Source organism: Podarcis bocagei, assembly GCF_964188305.1.
Source record: "Podarcis bocagei genome assembly, chromosome: 4".
NCBI lineage: Eukaryota > Metazoa > Chordata > Lepidosauria > Squamata > Lacertidae > Podarcis > Podarcis bocagei.
The window spans coordinates 72,022,351-72,045,664 of record NC_138128.1 but is presented as its reverse complement, the minus strand read 5'-3'; the positions used below and the strand labels follow the sequence as shown (position 1 = coordinate 72,045,664).

General features: G+C 41.5%; 1 protein-coding gene across 2 annotated transcripts in view; it reads right to left on the bottom strand.

Annotated features, from left to right (window-relative positions):
• Positions 1-23,314, bottom strand: part of ASCC1 (activating signal cointegrator 1 complex subunit 1) — a 55,957-nt gene that overhangs the window by 32,243 nt on the left and 400 nt on the right. Inside the window, exons 1-6 of one of the 2 annotated variants that reach the window (XM_081189788.1) lie at positions 22,842-23,246; positions 21,602-21,733; positions 18,212-18,311; positions 17,800-17,897; positions 12,533-12,711; positions 644-780 (exon numbers count right to left, since the gene is read on the bottom strand). In XM_081189788.1, the coding sequence (XP_081045914.1) occupies positions 644-780; positions 12,533-12,711; positions 17,800-17,897; positions 18,212-18,311; positions 21,602-21,710 (623 nt within the window). In that variant the 5' untranslated portion in view covers positions 21,711-21,733; positions 22,842-23,246. Of the gene's footprint in view, positions 1-643; positions 781-12,532; positions 12,712-17,799; positions 17,898-18,211; positions 18,312-21,601; positions 21,734-22,841; positions 23,247-23,314 lie in introns of those variants that run through there. The other variant, XM_081189787.1, reaches the window with a different exon arrangement.

Below are 23,314 nucleotides of genomic sequence, written 5' to 3'. Positions count from 1 at the left end.
CCTGCAAGCTAGGAATCATTCTGCTAAAAAGTCCTTGCAAAAAGATTGGAAGTGGAAAAAATATCGGGGGGGGGGGGTTCATAGTTTCATAGCTTGCTAATTCTACAGCTCAAAGACTACGGTTTTGTGTAGTAGATTATGACAACTCCTGCACTGTAGAATCACTGATCTACTGTATTAGAGCTTATTTTTAAATACGGTTCAATACTCTCTACCTTCGACTTGTTTCGGAAATTAATCTCAGGGATATACGACCATTGGGCGGGGGGAGCTATTTGCCAAAGGCTCCGCTAGTGAAAAAGTGCCAAGGCAATCACATTTTTCATGCACTTCCAGGAGGGGAGAATCAATCTTTGTTCATGTACAAATAAAACCAGCTACTGTAAGAGAGAGAAAAATGCTAGGTTATAATAAGATTGCAAGCAGAGAGATGCTCCTAAATGGTTTATATCAAGAACAAAGTGCAATTAGGTCCTTGTATTGTTTTGTGTAGGCTTTTCATTTACTCCTAATAATGGTTTGCTGGATTGCTGCAAGCTGGGACACCCCACACCCCTCTAAGTTACCCTGGCCCTAGAACCAGTACTTCTTTTTGAGTGCTGCAGCTGGATTATGGCATCCCAAGTGCTTTCAATTTACTCACTCAATGAAGTCTTCTTTACACCTCTGTAGGACTTCTTGGGCTTTCTGGATTTCCTGTTCATTCAGGAGTACCAGCGTCCCAATAGTCAGATGGAGCTTGGCAGGGTTCTGGAACAGGCTACTACTGACACCATAGTCCTGTAGAAACATTGAGAAATTCATTGAGTGACATCAGAAATTCATGTTTCTCTTTACTTTTGCATATCTAGGAATCTGTGTCGCTTTTAAGGTATAGAGCAGATCTCTATTACAAGCGAGGCTTTATGTTCTAAAAAATGTGGAGCAGCCATTGGTTCTTTATTCCAATCTCACAGATGTGTAACCAGCTACCTGTAGCATCTTAGGGAGACTTATTCAACTGCTATCTCCATCTTGTAACTGAGTCTTTAAGGTAACCTCATAGCTAAACATCCAGCCCAATTTTACTTTATTTCTTTTTCCTTCTCTCCCAATCCCCTATTTTGTGTAACATCTTGCCTAATTGAAGAATTCTCGAGAACTCAATAACTTTTTGTGATGTTTTGCTTGCTTCTGAGAAAGGTATTAACCAGCTCTGGATTTTTGAAGTCTGGTGATCAGAATTCAAAATGGGTGACATGCAAAATTAAAGTCATATAATAACATGGCAATAGCAACAAATAGGAATCATTTTTTTAAAAAAAAGCAAACTAAAAAATGCCCAGATAAACGTATTCAAATTACATAACATAATTTCCTACATTTTGCTGGCTGCTGCATTTTAAAATCAGCTAGCTCTTATCTTCATAGCTGTTTTAGAAAAGGTAATTTCCCTACAGGTAATTGTCTTGTCTCCATTCAACCACATTGTTAATTTTTACATTTCAGAAACCCAAGTGATGCTGCACAGCAGGGGGCCAGCTAATGACTCCCTTTCTTATGCAAGTCTTATTTGAAGGAGCAAAGTGGCAAATCATTTGCTACTCCCCGGCCACATATACAGTGATGCAGGCTGTAGAATCAACACACCTTAGGGGTTGCCACAGAGAGAATGCCCTTTCCCCGGGCCTCTGCCCCCTGAATTCCTGAGAGTGGCAGAACTACCAGCCCCCCCCCCCCGATTTTAACACCTGAGAAGGTCTGTAGAGAAGGAGGCAGTCTTTCAGCTATTTGGGGCCTAAGTCGTTTAGGGCTTTAAACACTATCTACACAGGGAAATGAATTTTCAACAGTGAATGAACTGTGTCATGAATAAAAAATATACCAACTGGAAGAAAGACCAAGAACATTGATTTAGGGCCCTACACCCTCCAAGAGTCAGGAATCACTATAGCATATCTATTCAGTGTAAAAATAGATCCAAGTATGAGGAACGCAGAGGTCTTGATCCCTGAATAGCAGAAGTTTGACAACGGCTTTTTCTTGTTTCTAAGCTTTTAGAAAGACTGCTCCAATTTGAGATTTTGTCAGCCACCTTTATACACAGAAACTTTTAAATCATTCGCTGAAATCTTCCAGAAACAGAAAGTTCCACAGCAGTCTATGCCAACCTGGTGTCCCCAAGATGTTTTGGACTATAATTCCCATCAACCTCAGACAGGAAGGCGATGATGGACAGGCCTGATGGGAGTTACAGTCCAAAACATCTGAACAGAACCAGGTTGGCAAAGACTGCTTTAAACAAGCCATTGTATTGTTCCATATCTTATAACTCCAGTTATGATCCTGCAGACTCCAAGACTCACTGAACATGGGCAATAATCTGCAGACAGAGCTAGGAATCCGTTATCAATGCTGCCCATGTTATTGGGAAAGCGTTACTACCGTCACTGCTACCTTCCAGGCCCTCACAGACAAAGGAGGCCAAATTGATAATATTCAATTCAATTCAGTTAATGTCAATTCCACCTTTCAACGGGAATGCTCAAAGCAGCTGAGAACAAAAGCTCTCTCTCTCCCATTCTTTCCATTCTGCCAACTGGTACAAAAACAAAGCTGAAAAAGGTCCTCATTCTCTTCTGCATGAAAGCTTATTTAGGATATACTGCAAAGACAAAGTGGTTGTACTTATGAGCTTTCTCTTCAAATATGGGACAAGCCCCAGAAGCCATTTAGTCCATAATGAACACAGGGAGCCTCAGAAGCTGGGGAGGCAGCAGGGGGCAGGTTTGTTATGTTCCAACTGTTGACAGCAGTTCATTTTAATTTCTGTAATGCTCACAGATATGATGTGCACAAAATATATTAACACAATAAATAAGCAGCTTTTAGGAAAAGAGGCATATTCAATCTAATCCCCTGGGGGAGGGGAAAGGAGATTTCATGTTATAATTACCAGCAACCTAATCAGCTGAATTTCTTCTCTACAGCTTTCCAGGAATCAGTGGTATCTTACATGCTCTGACAGCTTCCTATTCTGATGCTGCACATCACTAGGAAACACCTGAACTAGCTTTGCAGGAGGAAGCCCCATTAATAGCAGAGAAGATCCATAACTCCTTCCTATAAATTATCTGCAAATATCAAACCAACTGCTTCTCATCTTTTACTACATTTTCAGAGCTCTAGTGATTGTGGTCTAAATCGGGCATAGGCAAACTTGGCCCTCCAGATATTTTTGGGACTACAACTCCCATCATCCCTGACCACTGATCCTGTTAGCTAGGGATGATGGGAGTTGTAGTCACAAAACACCTAGAGGGCCAAGTTTGGGGATGCCTGGTCTAAACAAAACAATCCTAAGTAGGTTTACCCAGAAGTAAGACCTACTGAGTTCAATGGATCTTACTCCTTACCTGAAGGCACAATCTTAATTCCTGGCAAGGGAACAGCAGGCTGAACAGAGGAGGAGAGCTGCCACCACATCTGAAGCTCTGCTGGCCATGGAGGAAAGGGAAGGAGTATTTCACCTAATTTATGCTGTGCCAGCTTCATGTGACAACAGCAGAGAGACCTGGAGCAAGTCCCTCCCTAGCTGCTGGACCAATTCAGGGTCCAGCAAATTCATGGCTTGTCCAACTTCACTCCACTGCCATTCCACCCCATATTGAGCCCTTAAACTGACTACCACCAACGGGTAGCCATAGCATGTCAACAACTCACATTGTTGATGGTTAGAGACAGACAGAAGGAAAATCCTCCCCATACCCTAAATGCATCCCAGCAGTGGAGGTTGGGGGTTAGGATTGTTCTGCAAATGTGTTTTAATATTAACAATTTAACCCCATGACGCTTCTGAGTGGACTTTTCCCAATAAAAGCCTGCAGCAAAGTTGCAACAGGCTGCTCTAGCTTGCTGAGCCCTTGCCGTTTTGCTTAGATGCTTGCCTGCTTTAAGACAAAGAGCCTTTAAATTACTTGTTCAAACTCCCAGTTCATAATTTACTATTTAGTAATCAATGCAGTGCCATTGAATTGCATTGATTTTTCCTTTACATCTGCACCCAGCAATATCTTCAAACAACCCCTGTTGTACTTGAGCATCCTAACAGCAGCAGAAACAACAACAATAATAAAAAAGCGAGTCAGAAGCATATCTAGAACTGTTAAGTTGTGGGTAGACATAGCAGACGACACAGCGATTTCTCCAAAGCAGCTCTTTATTTGTAAGCTGGAACAGAACTGAACTGAAGGGCTCAGTCAGCCTGCTTATATAGAGCTCCAGTACCTTGTTACTGTAACAACTTTCTAAAACTATCCAATCACTGAACGTCACTATCTACAGTATCCCAGGGTGAGAACTTCAGTACATAACAAGAACAACTCTTAAGTAAAGCAAAGTTAGGGAAGAAAGTTCACTCACAAAAATCTGGATTAAACCAGATTTACAAACTGTATACAGTGGTACCTCGGGTTAAGTGCTTACGGTAATTCATTCCGGGGGTCCGTTCTTAACCTGAAACTGTTCTTAACCTGAATCACCACTTTAGCTAATGGGGCTTCCCACTGCCACCGTGCCGCCAGAGCCCGATTTCTGTTCTTATCCTGAAGCAAAGTTCTTAACCTGAAGCGCTATTTCTGGGTTAGTGGAGTGTGTAACCTGAAGCGTATGTAACCCGAGGTACCACTGTATCTAAATTCTATTTTCTTTCAGCATTTAACTTGACACAAACTAATTTGGAGCCTCCACATTATAATAATGGAAAGCTACCATTAACACTAGATTACTTCTCAGATACTTGTCACAATTTTTTTCTAAGCTTTCTTACATATAAGTTAGATATAAGCAGTAAATGCATCAGTTATATTGTGATAAAGCAACAAAGGGATATAAAGTGATTGGAATGGTTCAGAGCCACATGTGTACAATGACTTTCTATTAATATCTATGGGATTGTGCCTTGTGTGTGCATAAACCCAATGAAATCTTTGATGGCCACCAAACAGTTAAAGCAGTCCTCTTGTATACCATAAAATGCAATGTATAATGTTGGTACCATACTATCACTGTTATTATTAATGCCTCAGAGAAGACGAACATTCAATTCAGCTGGACACATTGGTGCAAACTCAGCTTGCTTCATGTAACAGAAGGACAATGTAATTAGATATTATTATCTATGCAAATAGTGGTTAGATTTCATTTAAAAAGCAATTGTCTGTAATAGGTCTGCACATATGGTAGAAGCAGAACACAATGTATCCATAAGCACAATCAAATTACTAAAGTATGAAGTACCCAGTAGTCCAGTGCATTCTGCCTCTTCTCAATGTGTGTACTTAGGGTCACAGTTTTTATATTGTTGTAGGATGAGTTGTACTTTGGGGCTCACTCTTGAAATGCTAAATTGAATTTAGAACTCCACTAGAAGCTAAAAAGATGCTCTAGCTTTCACAGCCCTTATAATTTGGCTTAGATACTTGCCTGCTCTGAAAAAGAAACCTCTTAACTATAATAATAATAATAATAATAATAATAATAATAATAATAATAATAATAATAATTATACCCTGCTCATCTGGCTGGGGTTCCCCAGCCACTCTGGGCAGCTGCCAACAAATAATAATAATAATAATAATAATAATAATAATAATAATAATAATGTGATAAAACATCAAACATTAAAAACTTCCCTAAACAGGGCTGCCTTCAGATGTCTTCTTAAAATCAGATACAGTGGTACCTCGGGATGTGAACAGAGCGTAAGATGTGACAGCGCATCTGTGTGTCGCGTTTCGCCACTTCCGCGCATGTGTGTGATGTCATTTTGACCATCTGAGCATGTGCAAGCGGCGAAACCAGGAAGTAACGCGCTCCATTACTTCCGGGTGGCCATGGAGCACAACCCGAAAGTGCTCAACCTGAAGTGTATTTATCCCGAGGTATGACTATAGTTGTTTATTTCCTTCCCGCCCACAAGCCATTTCCAATTCAGTTTTAAATTCAATTATTTATTTTTGATGTGGGATAACTACTCATGTTAGCCAAGGAATAATTTGCCCAGAATCATGAGAAATGTCCCAGAATCAAAGTCAGCCTAAAAGTTCATCAGAACTATGGAGCTAAGTAAATGCACTGAAAAGAGACAGTGTGTGCTGATGGGTTGCATCCAACAATGGCAGAAAGCATTTTTGCTCATGCAAGTCTGGGTAGCCAATTCTTGTTGAGCCACTTAAGTCTCACATTTTCCCTCTCCAAAGCTGTTGAGGAACTCCCTGGATAGGCTGGTAAGGGCAGTATATTCAAAACTGAATATACTATCCAACATCTAAGAAACTTTTTTTTTTTTTTAATGGAAGCACATTCCATTTAAACCAATATCATTTGTTTCACATTCATGTTTAGGAGTCGCGCATCAGCCTCTTAAAATACTGAGTTTCAGATATCCACTACTGCTGCCTTCCTAGCACTGCCCTCTGCTGGACACAAAGTAATGGCAAGCCTTTATAACCCTATAAATAACCATCATTGTTCCATATAGTGGGAAATACTAAAGGTTGAAGGCTTAGAAACAGATGAAGGAAATTAAAATTTGAAGGAAACAGAAAATTGAGAATAAGGCTGCTGAGGCTTTCCCCGACAATGTTTTCTTCATACTTACATTACAGGAAAAAATAACTACAAATAAAAATGTTAGTTTCATGAACATTCTTATTTCAACATGGAAGTTACATTTAAAACAGCCAAAATAGCTCATGGTCAGGGATGGTGATAGTTGTAGTCCAACCAAATCTGGAGAACCACCAATTCCTCACTCATGATTTAAAAGAACTCGGAAGACCATAGTAACTTTATCATCATAGTAGCTTATATACCGTATTTTTCGCTCTATAAGACGCACCAGACCACAAGACGCACCTAGTTTTTGGAGGATGAAAACAAGAAAAAAAATATTCTGAATCTCAGAAGCCAGAATAGCAAGAGGGATCGCTGCGCAGTGAAAGCAGCAATCCCTCTTGCTGTTCTGGCTTCTGTGATAGCTGTGCAGCCTGCATTCGCTCCATAAGACGCACACACATTTCCCCTTACTTTTTAGGAGGGAAAAAGTGAGTCTTATAGAGCAAAAAATACGGTAATCTATGGCATGGAAGGTACCTTTGCTGATTTTGGGGTTCCCCCTTCCACTCTCAGCCCTCCATTCCACATCCTCCTCCACTGAGCAAGGCCCATAAGCCCTTGAAAGAGGTTTAGGGAGAGAGGCCAGGAAGACCACATTTTCCATCCAACAAGCGACCAAGAACATTTTTACAATCTGTTAACAATCTATAACAGGGCCTACTTTCACTTATGGCAGTCTCATGCAATTTAGTAACTGTCAGATGCCATCTACCAGAAACTGTACTTAGTACAGTGGTACCTCGGGTTACATATGCTTCAGGTTACAGACTCCGCTAACCCGGAAGTAGTACCTCGGGTTAAGAACTTTACCTCAGGATGAGAACAGAAATCGTGCGGCGGCAGCGGGAGGTCCCATTAGCTAAAGTGGTACCTCAGGTTAAGAACAGTTTCAGGTTAAGAACGGACCTCCAGAACAAATTAAGTTCTTAACTAGAGGTACCACTGTATTTCAAACCTAGCCCCATGCGCACAGTAAGCTCATCTATTGTATATAAAGGAAACCCTGTCTCAGTAAACTCATTTTAAAGGTGATTTCTCCAAAGGCAGCAAGAAGATTGGAAACATCTGATTCCTAATTTAAAGTAACTACAGTTTGTTGTTATGGCCCAAAATTGCTAACTGCTGTGAGTTTAAACTATGGTTTATTAATTGCAGCAAGACACTTTCAAACCAGTTTGTGATGATGGCTCATTTCATCGAACCACAGTTAAAACTAACTAGAGTTCCCATTTCAGATACTGTAAAATGAAAGACTCTTATTAGTTTAAACCAGTAAGTGGATACCACTAAGCTCTTCCTCACAACTGCACTGACAAAAGAGGGGTGGAGTAGGTCACAAGCCCAACACTCACTTCTGACCATTCACATAATGCTAAATAAACCATGGGGCAGTGTTACATAGAATCTATGGCTTGATTAGATAAATGAGCCTTCTGCCTATTTATTTTTTTTATTTTATTTGCCCTGGTCTGGGCTCCATTTGCTTAGATTCTGGGAACCAATATTAAATCATCTGCATTTTAGGTTTGTACTTGGATCTACAGCTATTTCCAGATTTATTATCCCCCCCCCCCCCAGGAAATATTTTCTTGGTAATGTGTTTTTATCCATTTCGAAATTTACAGCAATACATAAAAAAATGGCATTACAAAAACTTCAGGCATAAATCCTGTCTCTATCCAATGCATACTGTCAATGTATCAGGAGAGTACTAAGTACAGAACTTTTGAAAATTGTGGCCAAGATAATTTCCAGTTCTTCTATCACCATCAAACCCCAGATCTTCGCTTCCTCATATATACTTCAACAGATGAGATTTTCTTTTACTTTTAACAAAAGAAAGGATAACGTGTGAAGATATTAAGGCATTTTTAACACTCTTAAAGGTGAGTACTTGATAGAAGACTTAAACAGGCAAGCAATTCCACCACTCCCCTTCAGTAGCAGACTTTGGGTTCTCAGATTTCAGCAGTGCCCTGTGTGACACTAAAATTTGGTGCCCCCTGCCTCTGGCTTCTACAGCATTGTTTTGGAGCTCCTTGCATTGTGGTTCCCAGTGCAACTACATAGGTCACACTACCATAAACTGCCTCTGCTCCTCTTTACCTGTTACCCTTGCCTAAAAGCAGGAAGGGGAGGATGGAGATCTTGGCTGCAAATAACGGAGGCACAATGTGAGTTCTAATATGAGACGAGGGAGATTTCACTGAGGAACTGAGAGTGCCTTATTTAGAAGGCACTCCCTACTGCATACCCACCCCATACTTAATTGTAGGTACCTCTTTCTGAAAATTCAACCTCCAAATAATTAAAGCTGTGACCTGATTTGATGACACCCATCAAATAACCATTTGTGATATGTATCCCCAAATCTGATTATATGGCATTTGCAGTATCTGTATGATTTTTGTAATGAAGGCCAACAACAACCTCTGTGTTTCTGCTCCATAATTTCAACAACAGTTTATTTCAGTTGATCCTGACAAGCGGCGGAAGCACATCATGAAAAGCTACAAATTATGGGTTTTTTTGTATACAGTGGTGCCCCGCAAGACGAATGCCTCGCAAGACGGAAAACTCACTAGACGAAAGAGTTTTCCGTTTTGGAGGTGCTTCGCAAAACGAATCTCCTATGGGCTTGCTTCGCAAGACGAAAATGTCTTGCGAGTTCATGCGGGGTTTTTTCCTCCCCTCCCCCTTTTTCTAAGCCGCTAAGCTGCTTATCAGCTGATCCAATAAACTGATAAGCCGCTAAAAGCTGCTAATAGCGCTAATCCGCTAATCCGTCAATGGGCTTGCTTGGCAAGACGAAAAAACCGCTAGACGAAGAGAATCACAGAACGGATTCTTTTCGTCTTGCAAGGCACCACTGTATTTAGTATATCTGCTAATTGGGTGATTTAGTACAAAACACTGATCATTTTCTTTCCTGAACACCACCGGCTCTTTTGAAATTATGTTGTTTAAATTGGCCCAATCTTGCAACTTACTGGTAAAGAAACTGGTGGAGTCTTGAGCTGTTGTCTGTCTAACAGGCTAATTGGACAGCAATTGTTCCAAACAGATTTATTGCCTTCTTTGAGCACCAGAACTTCAATATTCATTCCCCAACCTTTAAGCAGTCTTTTCACAGAAGTTTACATATGACAATTTGTTATGGTATGTCCACCTGGTGGTCATTACTCAGAAACATTTCAGAAGGCAATAATCAATTGTTGCAATATGATCAATGGAATAGTCTTTTTCAAGGGACTAAAGCTGGTCATGGCTTTGTTTGTTCTAATTTGGAAATTTAATTTGAGGATGTAATACAAGTACAGTGGTACCTCGGGTTAAGAACTTCATTCACTCTGGAGGTCTGTTCTTAACCTGAAACTGTTCTTAACCTGAGATACCAGTTTAGCTAATGGGGCCTCCTGCTGCCGGCGCCGTGTGATTTCTGTTCTCATCCTGAAGCAAAGTTCTTAAACCGAGGTACTATTTCTGGGTTAGCAGAGTCTGTAACCTGAAGCGTCTGTAACCTGAAGCATCTGTAACCTGAGGTACCACTGTACTGTACTTGATTTACTCAATAATTAAAGCCTTGATCAAATTGCGCTTTCCATCTTTCTGACTTTATTTGGGCATATATCATTACATTCACTGCTTTTGATTTATATGCTACTAGAATTATATGCTCCCTTGTTCACAACAACTTCTGTTAGTTTTTAGTTGTCTTAAACATGCTTCATCCTTCCTGCTTTAACAGTTTGAGGGCCCTAATGGAAATCAGCCTGCAACTTAACCTAAATATGTGAAACCAACACAATCGCACATTGCCTCCTTGCTCACCCCTATTTCTCCTGCCCTGTCTTCCACTGAACTTTATATTGTAAGCTCATCAGAGAAGGAACCTGCCTCATCTGTTCTGTAAAATGTTAGGCACTCTGATTGTGCTATATAAAAATACTGACACTAACAAAGGGACAAACCCACAAGCTGCAAGTAGCAGAAGCTACTTGAGAAATAAAATCAGTAAGGGCAGGGTCCTTTTTTGCTGTGATGCTTTGATGAGAAAACTTAGTCCCCTGAGACATCTGCCAGGGCAAATTAAACTTGTACACTTGTATTCAAACTTTTATTCTTTCAGAAGGCAAGCTATATATTTTCTGTTCAAGCAGGCATCTTGATTTCAACTTATTTGTGTTAGATTTATTTTCCATGTTATCTGGGATGATATTTTTATGAATTTTGATTATAATTGCTGTTATTCTGATGTTGTTAAGGCAAACCATAGCTTTCCTCTGAGAAAGAAATCTGTGGTTTGTATAAAAATAACTTATAATAAATATAAATATTCCTTGATCTTCAGTACAAGTTGTCTGCTCAGTGTAAAAGCTTAGATGGACAATGCTTATTAATTTTCACATTTTAATACACCCTTAATTTTCTAATGAAGCAAAAAAGAGGAAGAGTTATCTGCAGCATATACAGACGCATGAGACTACAGCAATATAAATGATGGATGTTCGGTTGCCATGGTAACTATTATAGTGAGAGGGAAAGATTCCGTACCATTGCTCAACAACCAGCAGAAATGCTAATCTCAACACCTGATATTATTCCATTTTTTAAATAACATGGCTGTTAATCAGCCTCATTTGAATAGAGACATCATTAACTGACTGCTCTATTTTGAAGCTGAAAAAAGCAGCAAGAACAAACACATACAGCTTCCATAACTAGCACCATATTCAGGTTCTAAGCATCCTAAAAGCTCACCCGCTGCTTTGCACAGCTGTATATACTTTCATATCGTGCTACAAAGCATAGGTTTGCAAATATTGCTTTCTGGCACATCCCACTGTGAGATAAAGTGACATAAGGGTGGGATAACTGACCATGAAATGAATGAGAGACATATGCGAAAGCAGTATGTTTTTTTCCTACTAACTAGCAGCTGTGTATTTTATACAACAGAGTTTAGAGAAAAGTGTGGAAAAAATAATGTACCTCACAGACTTCAGTCTCTCTTGCAGTGACTTAATTCTAGGTTTTAAAAATGTGAAGACTATGAATTTTGACAAAGGGGATTATGTTGTCAGATTTCAAGGAATCCAATTAAACCCTCATAAAATACTGGAGTCACACATTCTGATGCACTATCAAATTATTTTCTCAGAATAGAGTATCAGTAGTTTGAAGTTGTTTTTTATCTGGCTGCACACAGAATTTCACCAGAAAGGTGCCTATACCATTCAACATGAAATGAAAATAGTGTGCCATAAATATATTGTGAGACTTACTGATCTCCAGATATATAGATAAATAATAGATAATAGATAATAAAAGGACTGGTTTGTCTGTAACTTTTAGGGATTTTCTTAAAATTTAGTTATATATAGAGTATAAGTCTGTTTTTCCAGGAATACCAACATTTGAGGAACACTACACAGTTTCTGAATGTGACTCCGTGTAAACTGGATGCACTTCTGACCCCTTCTGCACAGACAGGCCACAGAACTTAGCTTAGAGGTCCTGGAAGTAGCAAGGTGCCAGTGCTGGGGAAATACTTGCTTTAGTAAGGGAAACATCTTTCACTTCTTCATCACTAAAGGATGTGGGCAGCTTCAATGGGGAAATCCTGGATTTTATCTTTATAATGTGCGAATTCCAGGGACAAAATACAAATTGTATTTCTATGATCTCTCATGGCTTATCATCATACTTATTATCCCACCATATTGCTAACGTTGAGTATATCATCTCAGGTAATAGTGTTGTTACATATTTTTAATGTGTCTCCCGATCTAGACAAGCTCATGTAGCATTTTGCAATATTCTCTACTTATTTTTTAAACTCAGATTATTTATGAGTATTATCATGGCAACTTACATTTGAGCACTTCTCCAACACCTCCTCTTTGAACTGTAGAAACTTTTCCTGGATTGCAAGTTGGTTGAGTGCAAATGACAGAAAGTGTGTGAAGGGTTGCTTCTTGCGGAAGCTCTCCACAATAACATCAATTCGCGTTCGAGCTGAAATAATACCATTCCGGTGTTGTCCTGTGATCACTGGAAACAAGCAAAACAGAAGACAGGATTTATGACAGCTTGCTACATGTGCTCACAAAAGTTTAGAATTAATAACAAGATTTTCCACTGTACCAGAAAGCCACTTCCTAACAAGGTGAGAGCTATCTCAGATGAATACACTGTGGGAGCTGGAACTTAACGAGTTAAGCTTTTCCCATGATGCTACACCATTCTGACGTCATTTTTAGAAGCTCGGGCGGAGCTTAGGAAAAGTTTGTCAGTCCCACTATGTGAGCTGTGGGGAACAGACGCAGGGCAGTGATGGCTGCAACTAGCCCTGGAAATACCTGAGAAATGTTGGAAATAAATGCTGTATAGAGACAAACGGGACTCTGTGTGTTTGTCTGGGAGCTGAATCCAGCAGGTGACAGTTTACAACGCTGTGCGAAGCTCTGCTGACCGTGACGAAGAAGAGCTGGAGTGGAAGTGTGCCGGGCAGCAATAAACCGCTAATCGAGGTTTGTAAATCAATTAGCGGGGGTCACGGCTAATAAAACAGCACAGGTTATGGGTCATCACCGCTTGTAAAACTGTCGGGAGCTTTGATCTGCGATGTCGAGCAGGGGGCTGGCAGGAGGCGGAAGGACTTTGTGCCTGGTGTTAAGAGGCAAAGGAGCAGCTGCGGAGTTTGAAAGCAGCAGGCTGCAAGACGCAGAGAAGTGCCTGTGTTGCTGAGAACTGCCAAGAGCTGAGAGCAGCAAGGGTGTCGTTTCTCCACGGAGCTGAGGAGCCGGAGGAGCTGGTGCGTTTGTAAGTACAGCTTGGGGCCCCTTGGGAGAACGGAAGAGGATGGCAGGCTGCCAAGTCTTGGAGGACTGTGGGAGGCTCACTTTAAGAAGTTGGGCAACCTGACTGCTGATCTGAAGTCTACTGTTCTGGGTGCCAGGAAGCCAGAGGCCGTTCAGCGCTCCAGGGTGTTTGTGAGGCTGGAGGCGGAAAGCAAGGGCCGGGAGATGGCTGCTACAGAACAGAAAGACAAGATGGCGCTGATCACCTACGTGAGAGCCGGTGCACAGCTGGGAAAGGCTGTGGGCCCCAGAGGGGGGGCAAAGGGACTATTGGCACTTGGAAGTGTGCTGCTGTGTTTGCTGTGAAGATTCAGCAGGAGGCCAGAGCCCTGGAGAAGGAATACAAAAGCCTAAAGATGGCTGGAGCCCCTGTTCCTGATGTTTTAGCCTCAAGGAGTGCTAGTGAGCAAGAAGGGGGGGGCAGAAAGTTCCAAAGGCAAGTTTGAAAAGTTTTCCACTGAACCTGCTGGGATGAAGCGGCAGTTCAGGGGGGGCGAGGCTGGTGGGAGGCGCCGTTCCGGAAGAAGGAGGGCCAGGCCAGCTGGGAGAAGTCCCAGGCAGTGTTTTTCCACTGGAGTTCAACGTCTGCGTCGAGATTGCCCCCACCGGAGCAGAGAGACAAGACAGGATGTTGCCAAGGTCAAACTGTTGAATTCTCATGGGAACCAGTCGGGTTTCCATGGCAACTGGTTTGGAAAAACAACCAGGCGTGAGACTGAGGCTGGTGGACTTGCCAGGTGCCAGCAAGAGACTCGTGGGACAAGGCCAGAGCAGAGTGTTGTTATTGGCTCTGCTGCAAATTGCAACTTGATTCCAGAGACATCTGCTGGGAAGCTGCGGAAATGCAGGGCTGTTTTGACAGGGATGACTGTTAGGTTCACAGACGGAACACAAAAATCAGTCTGTGGTGTGATGGCTAACGTGTTCTTTTCTTTCCAGGAGGAGCAAAAGTTCTACGTTGTGCCGGGACTGAAGTGTTGTCTTTTATATGTATCAGCTCTAAAGAAGCAGGGATACAATGCTCGTTTTGAAAATGACACCTGTTCCATTTTCAGAGGAGGGAGACAACGGGTCAACATGCAGAGGGAGAACAACGTCTTTGTTCTGGAGACACCTCTGGAGGGTGGTGGGAATGCTGGTAAAGCACAGGTGCAGTGTGCTAAGGTTCCCAGTCATGTGCAAAAGTTGCACAGGTGCACAAAAGGGTGTAAAATCACACAATGTGGGAGGTCCCAAGGGTACAGGGCATGCAAGGGTGCAAAGGTGCTTGGTTTTCCCGGGTTTGGGAGGGTAACCAAAGAGCCCTTTGAGCTGGTTCTCACAGATCCGTCAGGACCCAAGAGGTCTGAGAGTCTGGGTGAGGCCAGGTATGTGCTGTCGCTGACAGGTGACCACAGCCAGGTTGGCTGGTGTTTCTCTCTCAAATCAGAGGGGGAGGTGACGCAACTGATCCAGGAATGGGTTGCGGGGGTGGAACGAAGGTTCTCCACCAGGGTGCAAGGGTTCAAGAGCGACCAAGGGTCACAGTTCACTGGGTCTGCTCTGGAGAAGTTTTTCAAGGAAAAGGAAATACGTCACCAGGTGACGGGTGCAAAGTCTCCTCAAGGGGAGGAGAGGGAGGCAGAGACTGATCCCGGTGACGGGGACAAGGTCCAAAATCAGGGTTCAGATCCCGGTGATGAGGACCAGGTCCAGGGTCAGGGGTCAGGGAAGGTTTGGGCATCTCCAAGGGTTGTGGAGGGAATGTCCAGGTGTGAGGCTTCATCTCCGGTAAGCGTAATGGAGAAAGCTCACGGACGGGTTGTCCAGTCAGAGGGGAGAACGTCTGACGGAGAAGACACAACTGCTGGCCCAAGTGGGTCAGGGGGGTATCAGGTCACAGGTGCGTGGAAAAGTGTCGCACAGTGTGATTCTGGGAGTGTTGAAGGGGTTCAACGGGTGCCTGGGAAAGATGCTGGGAAAGAGCACAAGGCAAAGGGGAAGGTGTTGAACTCAAAAGGGTCTTGTCAGAAGGTGCAGCAAGGGGGGGTGTGGGAGCTGGAACTTAACGAGTTAAGCTTTTCCCATGATGCTACACCATTCTGACGTCATTTTTAGAAGCTCGGGCGGAGCTTAGGAAAAGTTTGTCAGTCCCACTATGTGAGCTGTGGGGAACAGACGCAGGGCAGTGATGGCTGCAACTAGCCCTGGAAATACCTGAGAAATGTTGGAAATAAATGCTGTATAGAGACAAACGGGACTCTGTGTGTTTGTCTGGGAGCTGAATCCAGCAGGTGACAGTTTACAACGCTGTGCGAAGCTCTGCTGACCGTGACGAAGAAGAGCTGGAGTGGAAGTGTGCCGGGCAGCAATAAACCGCTAATCGAGGTTTGTAAATCAATTAGCGGGGGTCACGGCTAATAAAACAGCACATACACAGGTCAGTGTTACTATCAAACTAGTGTTTTTAAAGTGTGAGATGAAGCTCCCTGGTTTTAATATATTAATATTTATGTATTACTAGAATCTAACCATTAAAATGTTTCTGTCCTTTAGTTCATACAATTTTTATTTCTCCTGATACAGGTTTGTATTTATTTATGTATACCTATTGATATTGCCAGGACTTTCTCTCTTATCAAAGTAGACTATTTTTGAGTCTCTTTGTTATAATAACTGATTCTACTTCCTCTGGAAACATTTGAGGTTTTCAGTTCACATTATGGGTGCACTGCAGAGTTTTGTCACTCGTTTTCGCCAAAGAGATTTTTGTGTGTGTTACTGTTATTACTGTGCAATGATTTGTGTAAAAGCAGTTCATACACCTTATGAATAAAGTGTATTGTGTGGAAAATAAATGTCTAATGTTACATGCAGAAAGTACACCGATAATTAAGGGGAGGGAAATAAATAAATGGATAGCAAGCATTCAATCATGTCTGGTTCTTAAAAAAAAATGTCATGCTAACCATGGTACCTGACTCTGCACAATTATGCAAAGCATAAATATGAAGAGAAAAATGTAGTTCCCTCTTTTAGAATAACAGGATGCAACCAACAATGATAGCCTTAACATTAGATCCACAAGATTACTTTTTGGCAATACCATAAGTGGAATTAAAGAATTTGACCTTCTTCAGTCTGTTTAAAATGTGTTCACACTGTGCTTCTACATTCCTTATTTTCAGCCAAAATGACAGTAGGTGGGCCAACTGCAGTGAAGATTCAGTTACTGAAAGTCTTCAAATCAACACCAAAACAGTAATACAAAGAAACCTAATACAAACATGCTCAAAACCCGTTTTTGTCCATCCTGTTCTGGGTGTGCATGGAAGAGCTTGGAATGCGGAAAGAAAGCAATTGACTGGAGTTGTAGCAAAGGAGAAGGCAAGTACAGAAAGACTATTCCCAGAAGCCTCAGGAGACAGATAAGCAGACAGATAATATATGGAGGAGGCAGCAAATGCCAGGAAGGCAGTAAGTGAAACAAGGACTAGAATAAAAGAGTAAAGAGCCCATAGTTCAAAAAGGTGGCTTAATTTTTCCTATACCCAGAAAGGTGTAGGAGATAGTGAGGGGATAAGCAGCTATTTGGACACAAAAAAGAATACATGAGTGGCCTCAACCAAGACTTAAGTGGACAAAAGCAGCTGGGGGAGAGCAAAAATGAGCTGCGATAGGCAATAATTGGTGTAATATGGAGGGCATTTATTAGGGAATTTCACAGCACGGAAGGACGTGCTCACTACTAGATACTTTCAGTGGCTTGGACCTAGCATTTCCTATGTGCAGGAGGGTCTTTAATTAGGCAGGGGTTTCTGATGGCAGAAGAGAGGGAGTCAATTTTTGTCTATATCCACTTCAGCTCCCATGCTACTTCCTACACTCTTCTAGTGGATTCGTCAACACCACAGAACAAATTTTCAAGGGTTGCAGGTAGAATCAGCCAAAATCGCCTCTGTTCCTCTTCCATCAGGGCAGAATCCACTGAGCATGGACCTGCGCATGGGATCTTGGGATCCAAGCCAAGATCCCATGGGCATCTTGGGATTGTAATAACTGCCAACCTTCAGTCATAGTCACACAAATTACTTTGACATTCTGCAATGAAGACATCATATTACCTTTCCTACACTGAATTCAGTATTATGGAGGCAGCTAATTTCATTCTTCATGACAGTTTTTACATTTACTTTCCAAGTACTACCAGGATGCCTTTATCATCTCTAGGTTTCACACCATGTCAGACCCATGCATAAAAATTAAAGGCATTTAAATTTTTACAAAACCCAGAACTCACCAATTTCTCCTTCAACTCCAGGCTTAGGAATAATGATCGAGGTTCGGGTTTCTGTTTCTATTTTCTTCTTTGTTTCTCCTTTTTTGCCTATTATATATCTAAACAGAAAAGGGAATCGGTGATAGTTTTTTTTAAAAAAGAAATGATTAAGTAGTTCCAAACTTTAACAGCTTAAACATCCTACCCATTTTGGAATCCTAAATGCTAATACAAGCACCAGTTTCCTGGTGATCAAGGCATAGGACAGTCCCCACAATGTGAGGCTACGGCAACTAATTTATCCCAAATTTCCCAGTAGTAGTTGTCAAAAGCTAATTGTAAAATCAATAATAAAGACCGAGAACACCTGACTTTCCCCTCTGTTGTTCTAGCTGCATGATTAGCAATTCTGAATATACACACACAGACTTACTTGTATAGTGGGCTAGGAATGTCCACAGCACATTGGTAGCCTCTTTCTGTCTCTTCCACCACAAAGGCATCACAGGGTTCATCTGCACAATCCTCAGGACCTGCAAGGTATGGAGAGATTAGAAACTATTCATCTAAAGCAGGCATCCCCAAACTCAGCCCTCCAGATGTTTTGGGACTACAATTCCCATCATCCCTGACCACTGATCATGTTAGCTAGGGATGATGGGAGTTGTAGTCCCAAAAAAACATATGGAGGGCCGAGTTTGGGGGTGCCTGATCTAAAGGGTAAATAACAAACAGACTTCTGTTTGCAAAATGTGACTTGACCACCACCCTGTAGCACCTCACAAACCAAAGGTTTTGGGATCCTCTAGATCTGGGGGCCTATGAGGGGGCTGGCAGGAGGAGGAAAGGAAGTTAAATCCAATTACATAAGCAGAAGCCCACTCACACTACAATGGCTTCTACCCATTATGCTAACTTTTAAGTCTTCCTGACATCGTCAGGAAGCAGCTGTTGCTGTCAACTGGAGGGCTTTCTTTCTTTCTTCTTTTATATTCTCATTGAAAATAATCTACAGAATAGCCCTGTGGAAATCTATTTTTCTCCGAGATGTAGGAGAAAATTTTCTCCTAGATGTTGAATTTTTGGCCTCATACAAATGCTTATTTAAGAAAACACTGAACAGCAGTGGATACAGATGCAGGACCCAAAAGCTGAAAATTGAGGCAAAGTGATATTGACTTCTATTCTCAACAGCAGTGACTGTAATATGTTGGAAAATGGGATATTTTTAGCTCAGTAAGAAAACACTGCAACTATTTTTCAGCTAACCAGAAATATAATTTCAAAAGATGTCACAAACCTCTGTGTTATCCCACTCTCACCATCATCGGATTTGTTAAGGTGGGGGGAAAAAATTCATTGTATGAAGCAGAATTTTAAAGCGCCTTAAATTTAATTTACAGTATGTTACTGATTTGATAAACACTGTGGTTTGTCAAATAAAGAACTATAGCTACGGCTAATAACTGCGAGTAATTTGCTGAAAGGGTGTTCAAGATGCAGGCCACTGGAAAAAATGAGGCAAATATATTATAAACTGATTGTTTATAGCAAACCAAAATATACAGCCTGAAATGTGTGTCTGTACATGTGCAGTGTTGCACAGTGACATTTGCATACTCATTGTGCAATACACACATAGACATTTCAGATAGTTGTGAATGCACATGTACACTCTGCTTCCTGCTGCTTAACCAATTCCTTATCTATAAGAGGACCTTTCCTCTTACTCCATAACTGATAAACTTAGGAATCTTCAGTGAAGTACCTTGTTGGAAGCTTTTTGAAAGTCCAACAACACTATGTCAAATGGATCTCACCAATCTATATGCTTGTTGACACTCTCAAAGAACTCTAAAAGGTGAGATTGCTGTCTCTGTTCAGCAAGTCTTATTATTCTATATGCCAAGTTATTTTTTCTTTGACAATACTTGCCACCAGTGGCTTGTAATTTTTAGGATCTCCCTCCCCCACCAGATTCCTTTTAAAAAAATTGGTGCTACATTGGCAGCTTTCCAGATGTGGAGGCTAGTCTAAGGGATAGAAGATCTACAACTTCACAGCATAGCTGTTAACTTTCCCCTTTTCTTGTGAGGAATCCTATTCAGAATAAGGGAATTTCCCTTAAAAAAGGGAAAAGTTGACATCTATGTTTCACAGTGTTACAAGATCTACAACTTCACATTTGAGTTCCTTGAGAACTCTCAGGTGAATGCCATCCAGACCCAGCAATTTGTCATTTTTATTTTTTCTATTAAGCCTGGAATTTAATCTCGTAACCACTACCTGCCTCAGACACTCCTTGTCCTAAGGATTATCCTCTAAAGAGCACAACATGAAACACAAGGAAAAGGGATTGGGAAGCAAGATGCAAAAAGTATGATAGCAGCTGGTTCAGTTGCCTAGGACTAGGTGAATGGGAATATATCCATTCTGGATCCAAGTGTACACATTATAAGGATCAGGTGTGCACTGCATCAATTCTTCTGACCTAGCATGATATTTACCACCCTGTTCCCCTTTTCTTTTTCCTTTCCTGCTGTTTCTCTTCTCCTTATGTTTTCTGCTCATGAATTCATGCCTAAGCTTCTTGTTCTGCCCACCCACCCTTCAGGGCAGGATGGCTCCTCAGAAGCCCATCTGGTGCTTCCGTTAAAGTGACTACAACAGTAGTTTCAAATGCAAGCAAACTTCGGCACAAAAACAAGTGTTGCCTCTTGACAATAGAGCTTTAACTCCCACTCCATAACAGAATGTGAAATATTTAGCAATTCAACACAACTTACTAATGCTGGCATTTTTCGGCAGTGTGCTGAATTCCACTCCAAACTGTGAGTTAAGACTGTGATATCAATGGTGACAATTGACTTTTGGTAAAAGTCTGACTAATTGCATACACTTCCAGAAAAGCAGAGGCAAGCTGTTGCTTTCAAAGTTAAAGGAACAAATAATCACAGGCATAGAGAGCTCTGTGTTTCCTATGAATATAACAGAGTAGCAAGAGATGAAGTCCCCTTGTAGGAAGACATATCATCACCATAAACTTTGTTGCACTAGCCAAAGGCCATGGCATCATTCACAAAGGGAACAAAAAAAAAAGCAACAATATAATTGTATTGTATTGTTGTTGTTTTTGTTTTTTTGTAGTGTTGTGTTTAAATTGTTGGGAAAGTAATAAATATTATTTTTTTTTAAAAAAAAAGCAACAATAACCATAAAACATGACATATCAATAGTCCCCCGGGCCTAGTATGGCCAGCTCCACAAATGGGGAATCTGTGGCCCTCAAAACTGTTGGATTACAACTCCAATCATTCCATGGTGGCTGGAGCTGATGGGAGTCCAACAACATCTGGAGCCCCATAGATTCCCCATCCCTAGTCTGCATTGACTTGTGCAGCAAGTCACGGGCAGCCCTGCTATCCAGCTCTGTTAACTGGAGAGACCATGATCTGAAAATATAACCATAAATATATATGCAAAGCCCATATATTATTCCGGAGCTACAGCCCCCATATAATTGTATTCCTGATGCTTACCCTCACATCTCTACATTACTCCAAGTATAATATTGTCCTCTAATCCATATATTTCAGACATTCTCTCACCGGTATTAAACAAACAGGTTAAGAATTTTGAGACCCACTCTCTATCATCTTGAGTGTCTGTTTCTTTATTATACTGAGTCCATACAGACAGCATGGGTGTTGGCATTTTCTTGAGAATCATGGTCCATATTCAGTAATTCTGTCCAAGTCCTAATGCCAAGATCAGTTTCATATCATAGTCTCATGAAATGGAACTCTGTGGATTCTTAGCATACCTGCATAGAAATCCTCTTCCTCTTCATGCTGGTGTGGCTGTTCTCGAATATGTCTTTTCCTGTAAACACGTCCTCCAATTCTTATCAGCGGTGGCCGCAGAACTTCCATTGTGTTTTCCCTTTGCTGAAAGACTAAGTGGAATTCAACAGGACTTACTTCTGAGTAGATGTTGTTAGAACTGTACACTAGTTGTTGTTTTGTTGTTGTTTAGTCGTTTAGTTGTGTCCGACTCTTCGTGACCCCATGGACCAGAGCACACCTGGCACTCCTGTCCTCCCGCATGTACACAGCACAACAGCACAATTCTATACATGTTTACTTGAGAGTAAATCCAACTGTGTCCAATGGGACTTACTCCCGTGTTAACATGGTTAGGACTGCAGCCTTTACTATGATATCTAAACAGAACCTCCCATTAAACAAGGCAAGGCAAACTTGCAAATATTATGTGCTGGAAAGGAAAAAACAGGGCCATACTCTATTTTTAAGATTCCACAAACATTTGATTGGCAACTGTGCTGGAAACAGAATGTTGGAATAGAATGTTGGAATAGTAAATAGTAAATTTATGGAGAGAAAGAAGTCTTACACTATATATATGAGCTGGTTCTTCACACAGGGAAAAGGGCAAGTTACACAAAGGCTTATGCAAATATGTTCTCTGTCCCATCCATTTTGACAGGGGAAAAACCTCCAGATGTTGTTAGACTACAACTCCCATTATGCCTGACCACTGGCCACGCTGGCTGGGGTTGATGGGATTTAGAACTCCAACAACATTTGGAGGACCACAGGTTCCACATTCCTTTTTCGTTAGAGTACATCCATTCTGGGTGCTCCATTTACTTGTGGATGTGGATTTCAGGTATGTTCATACAAAGATCGGGCACTTATACATAACCCTGCACAGATCTTTGGTGGTCCTTTTCATGGCTGAGATGCAAAAACTTGCACTGCTCTCAGGACGTCCTGTCTACACAGAGGGAAAGGAGCACTGTTCTAAACGATTCTAAACGAATCAACTGGACAGTGTTTCCTGATCTTGCATTCCTCACTTCTGTGCCAAGTGACGGTGCAATTTGCCACCATGCTGTCATACTATGTGCAAATGTCTTGGGGAGATTTGCTTAAAATATTTTAAGGCACCCACCACCACGTGATATCGGTGCAGGGAACATTGATATAAATCAAATACAATTATAAACCCATATATACATAAATTCAGAAGGGCAGAAGTACCAAGAATAAAAATCTGGCCAGATGATCCATCCCCCGTATTTAGTGAGGCATTGTAGTACACTCTCTCTCTCTCTCTCTCTCTCTATATATATATTAGCAGGTCGGAAAACGTTATCAGTTTTGCTAGGCAGTGTTGCCTTTTTTTTTTTCCTTGCAGAGCTCTTGCTGTGACGTGACAGACCCAAATGCAACTGGTCGAGCTTTTCCCCCATCAAGGAATCCTGACAAAGCGGGAGGCTTTGCTGGTTGAGTTTCAGCCTCTTGGGCGTAAGTGGCAGATGCTGAAATGGGTTAAGGTCTCGAATACTATTTTTTAAAAAAAAAAAAAAAACCTGCATCTCAATGCTAAACACCAAACTTTTTTTTTTAAAAAAAGTTGTCACCAAATAATATCTCCGTATTTCCCTCCCCTTTAATTTCATAAACTTCGGGGAGGACTGCGGCCTGCCTTCGAGGCTTCAGCGCTCTCCCTA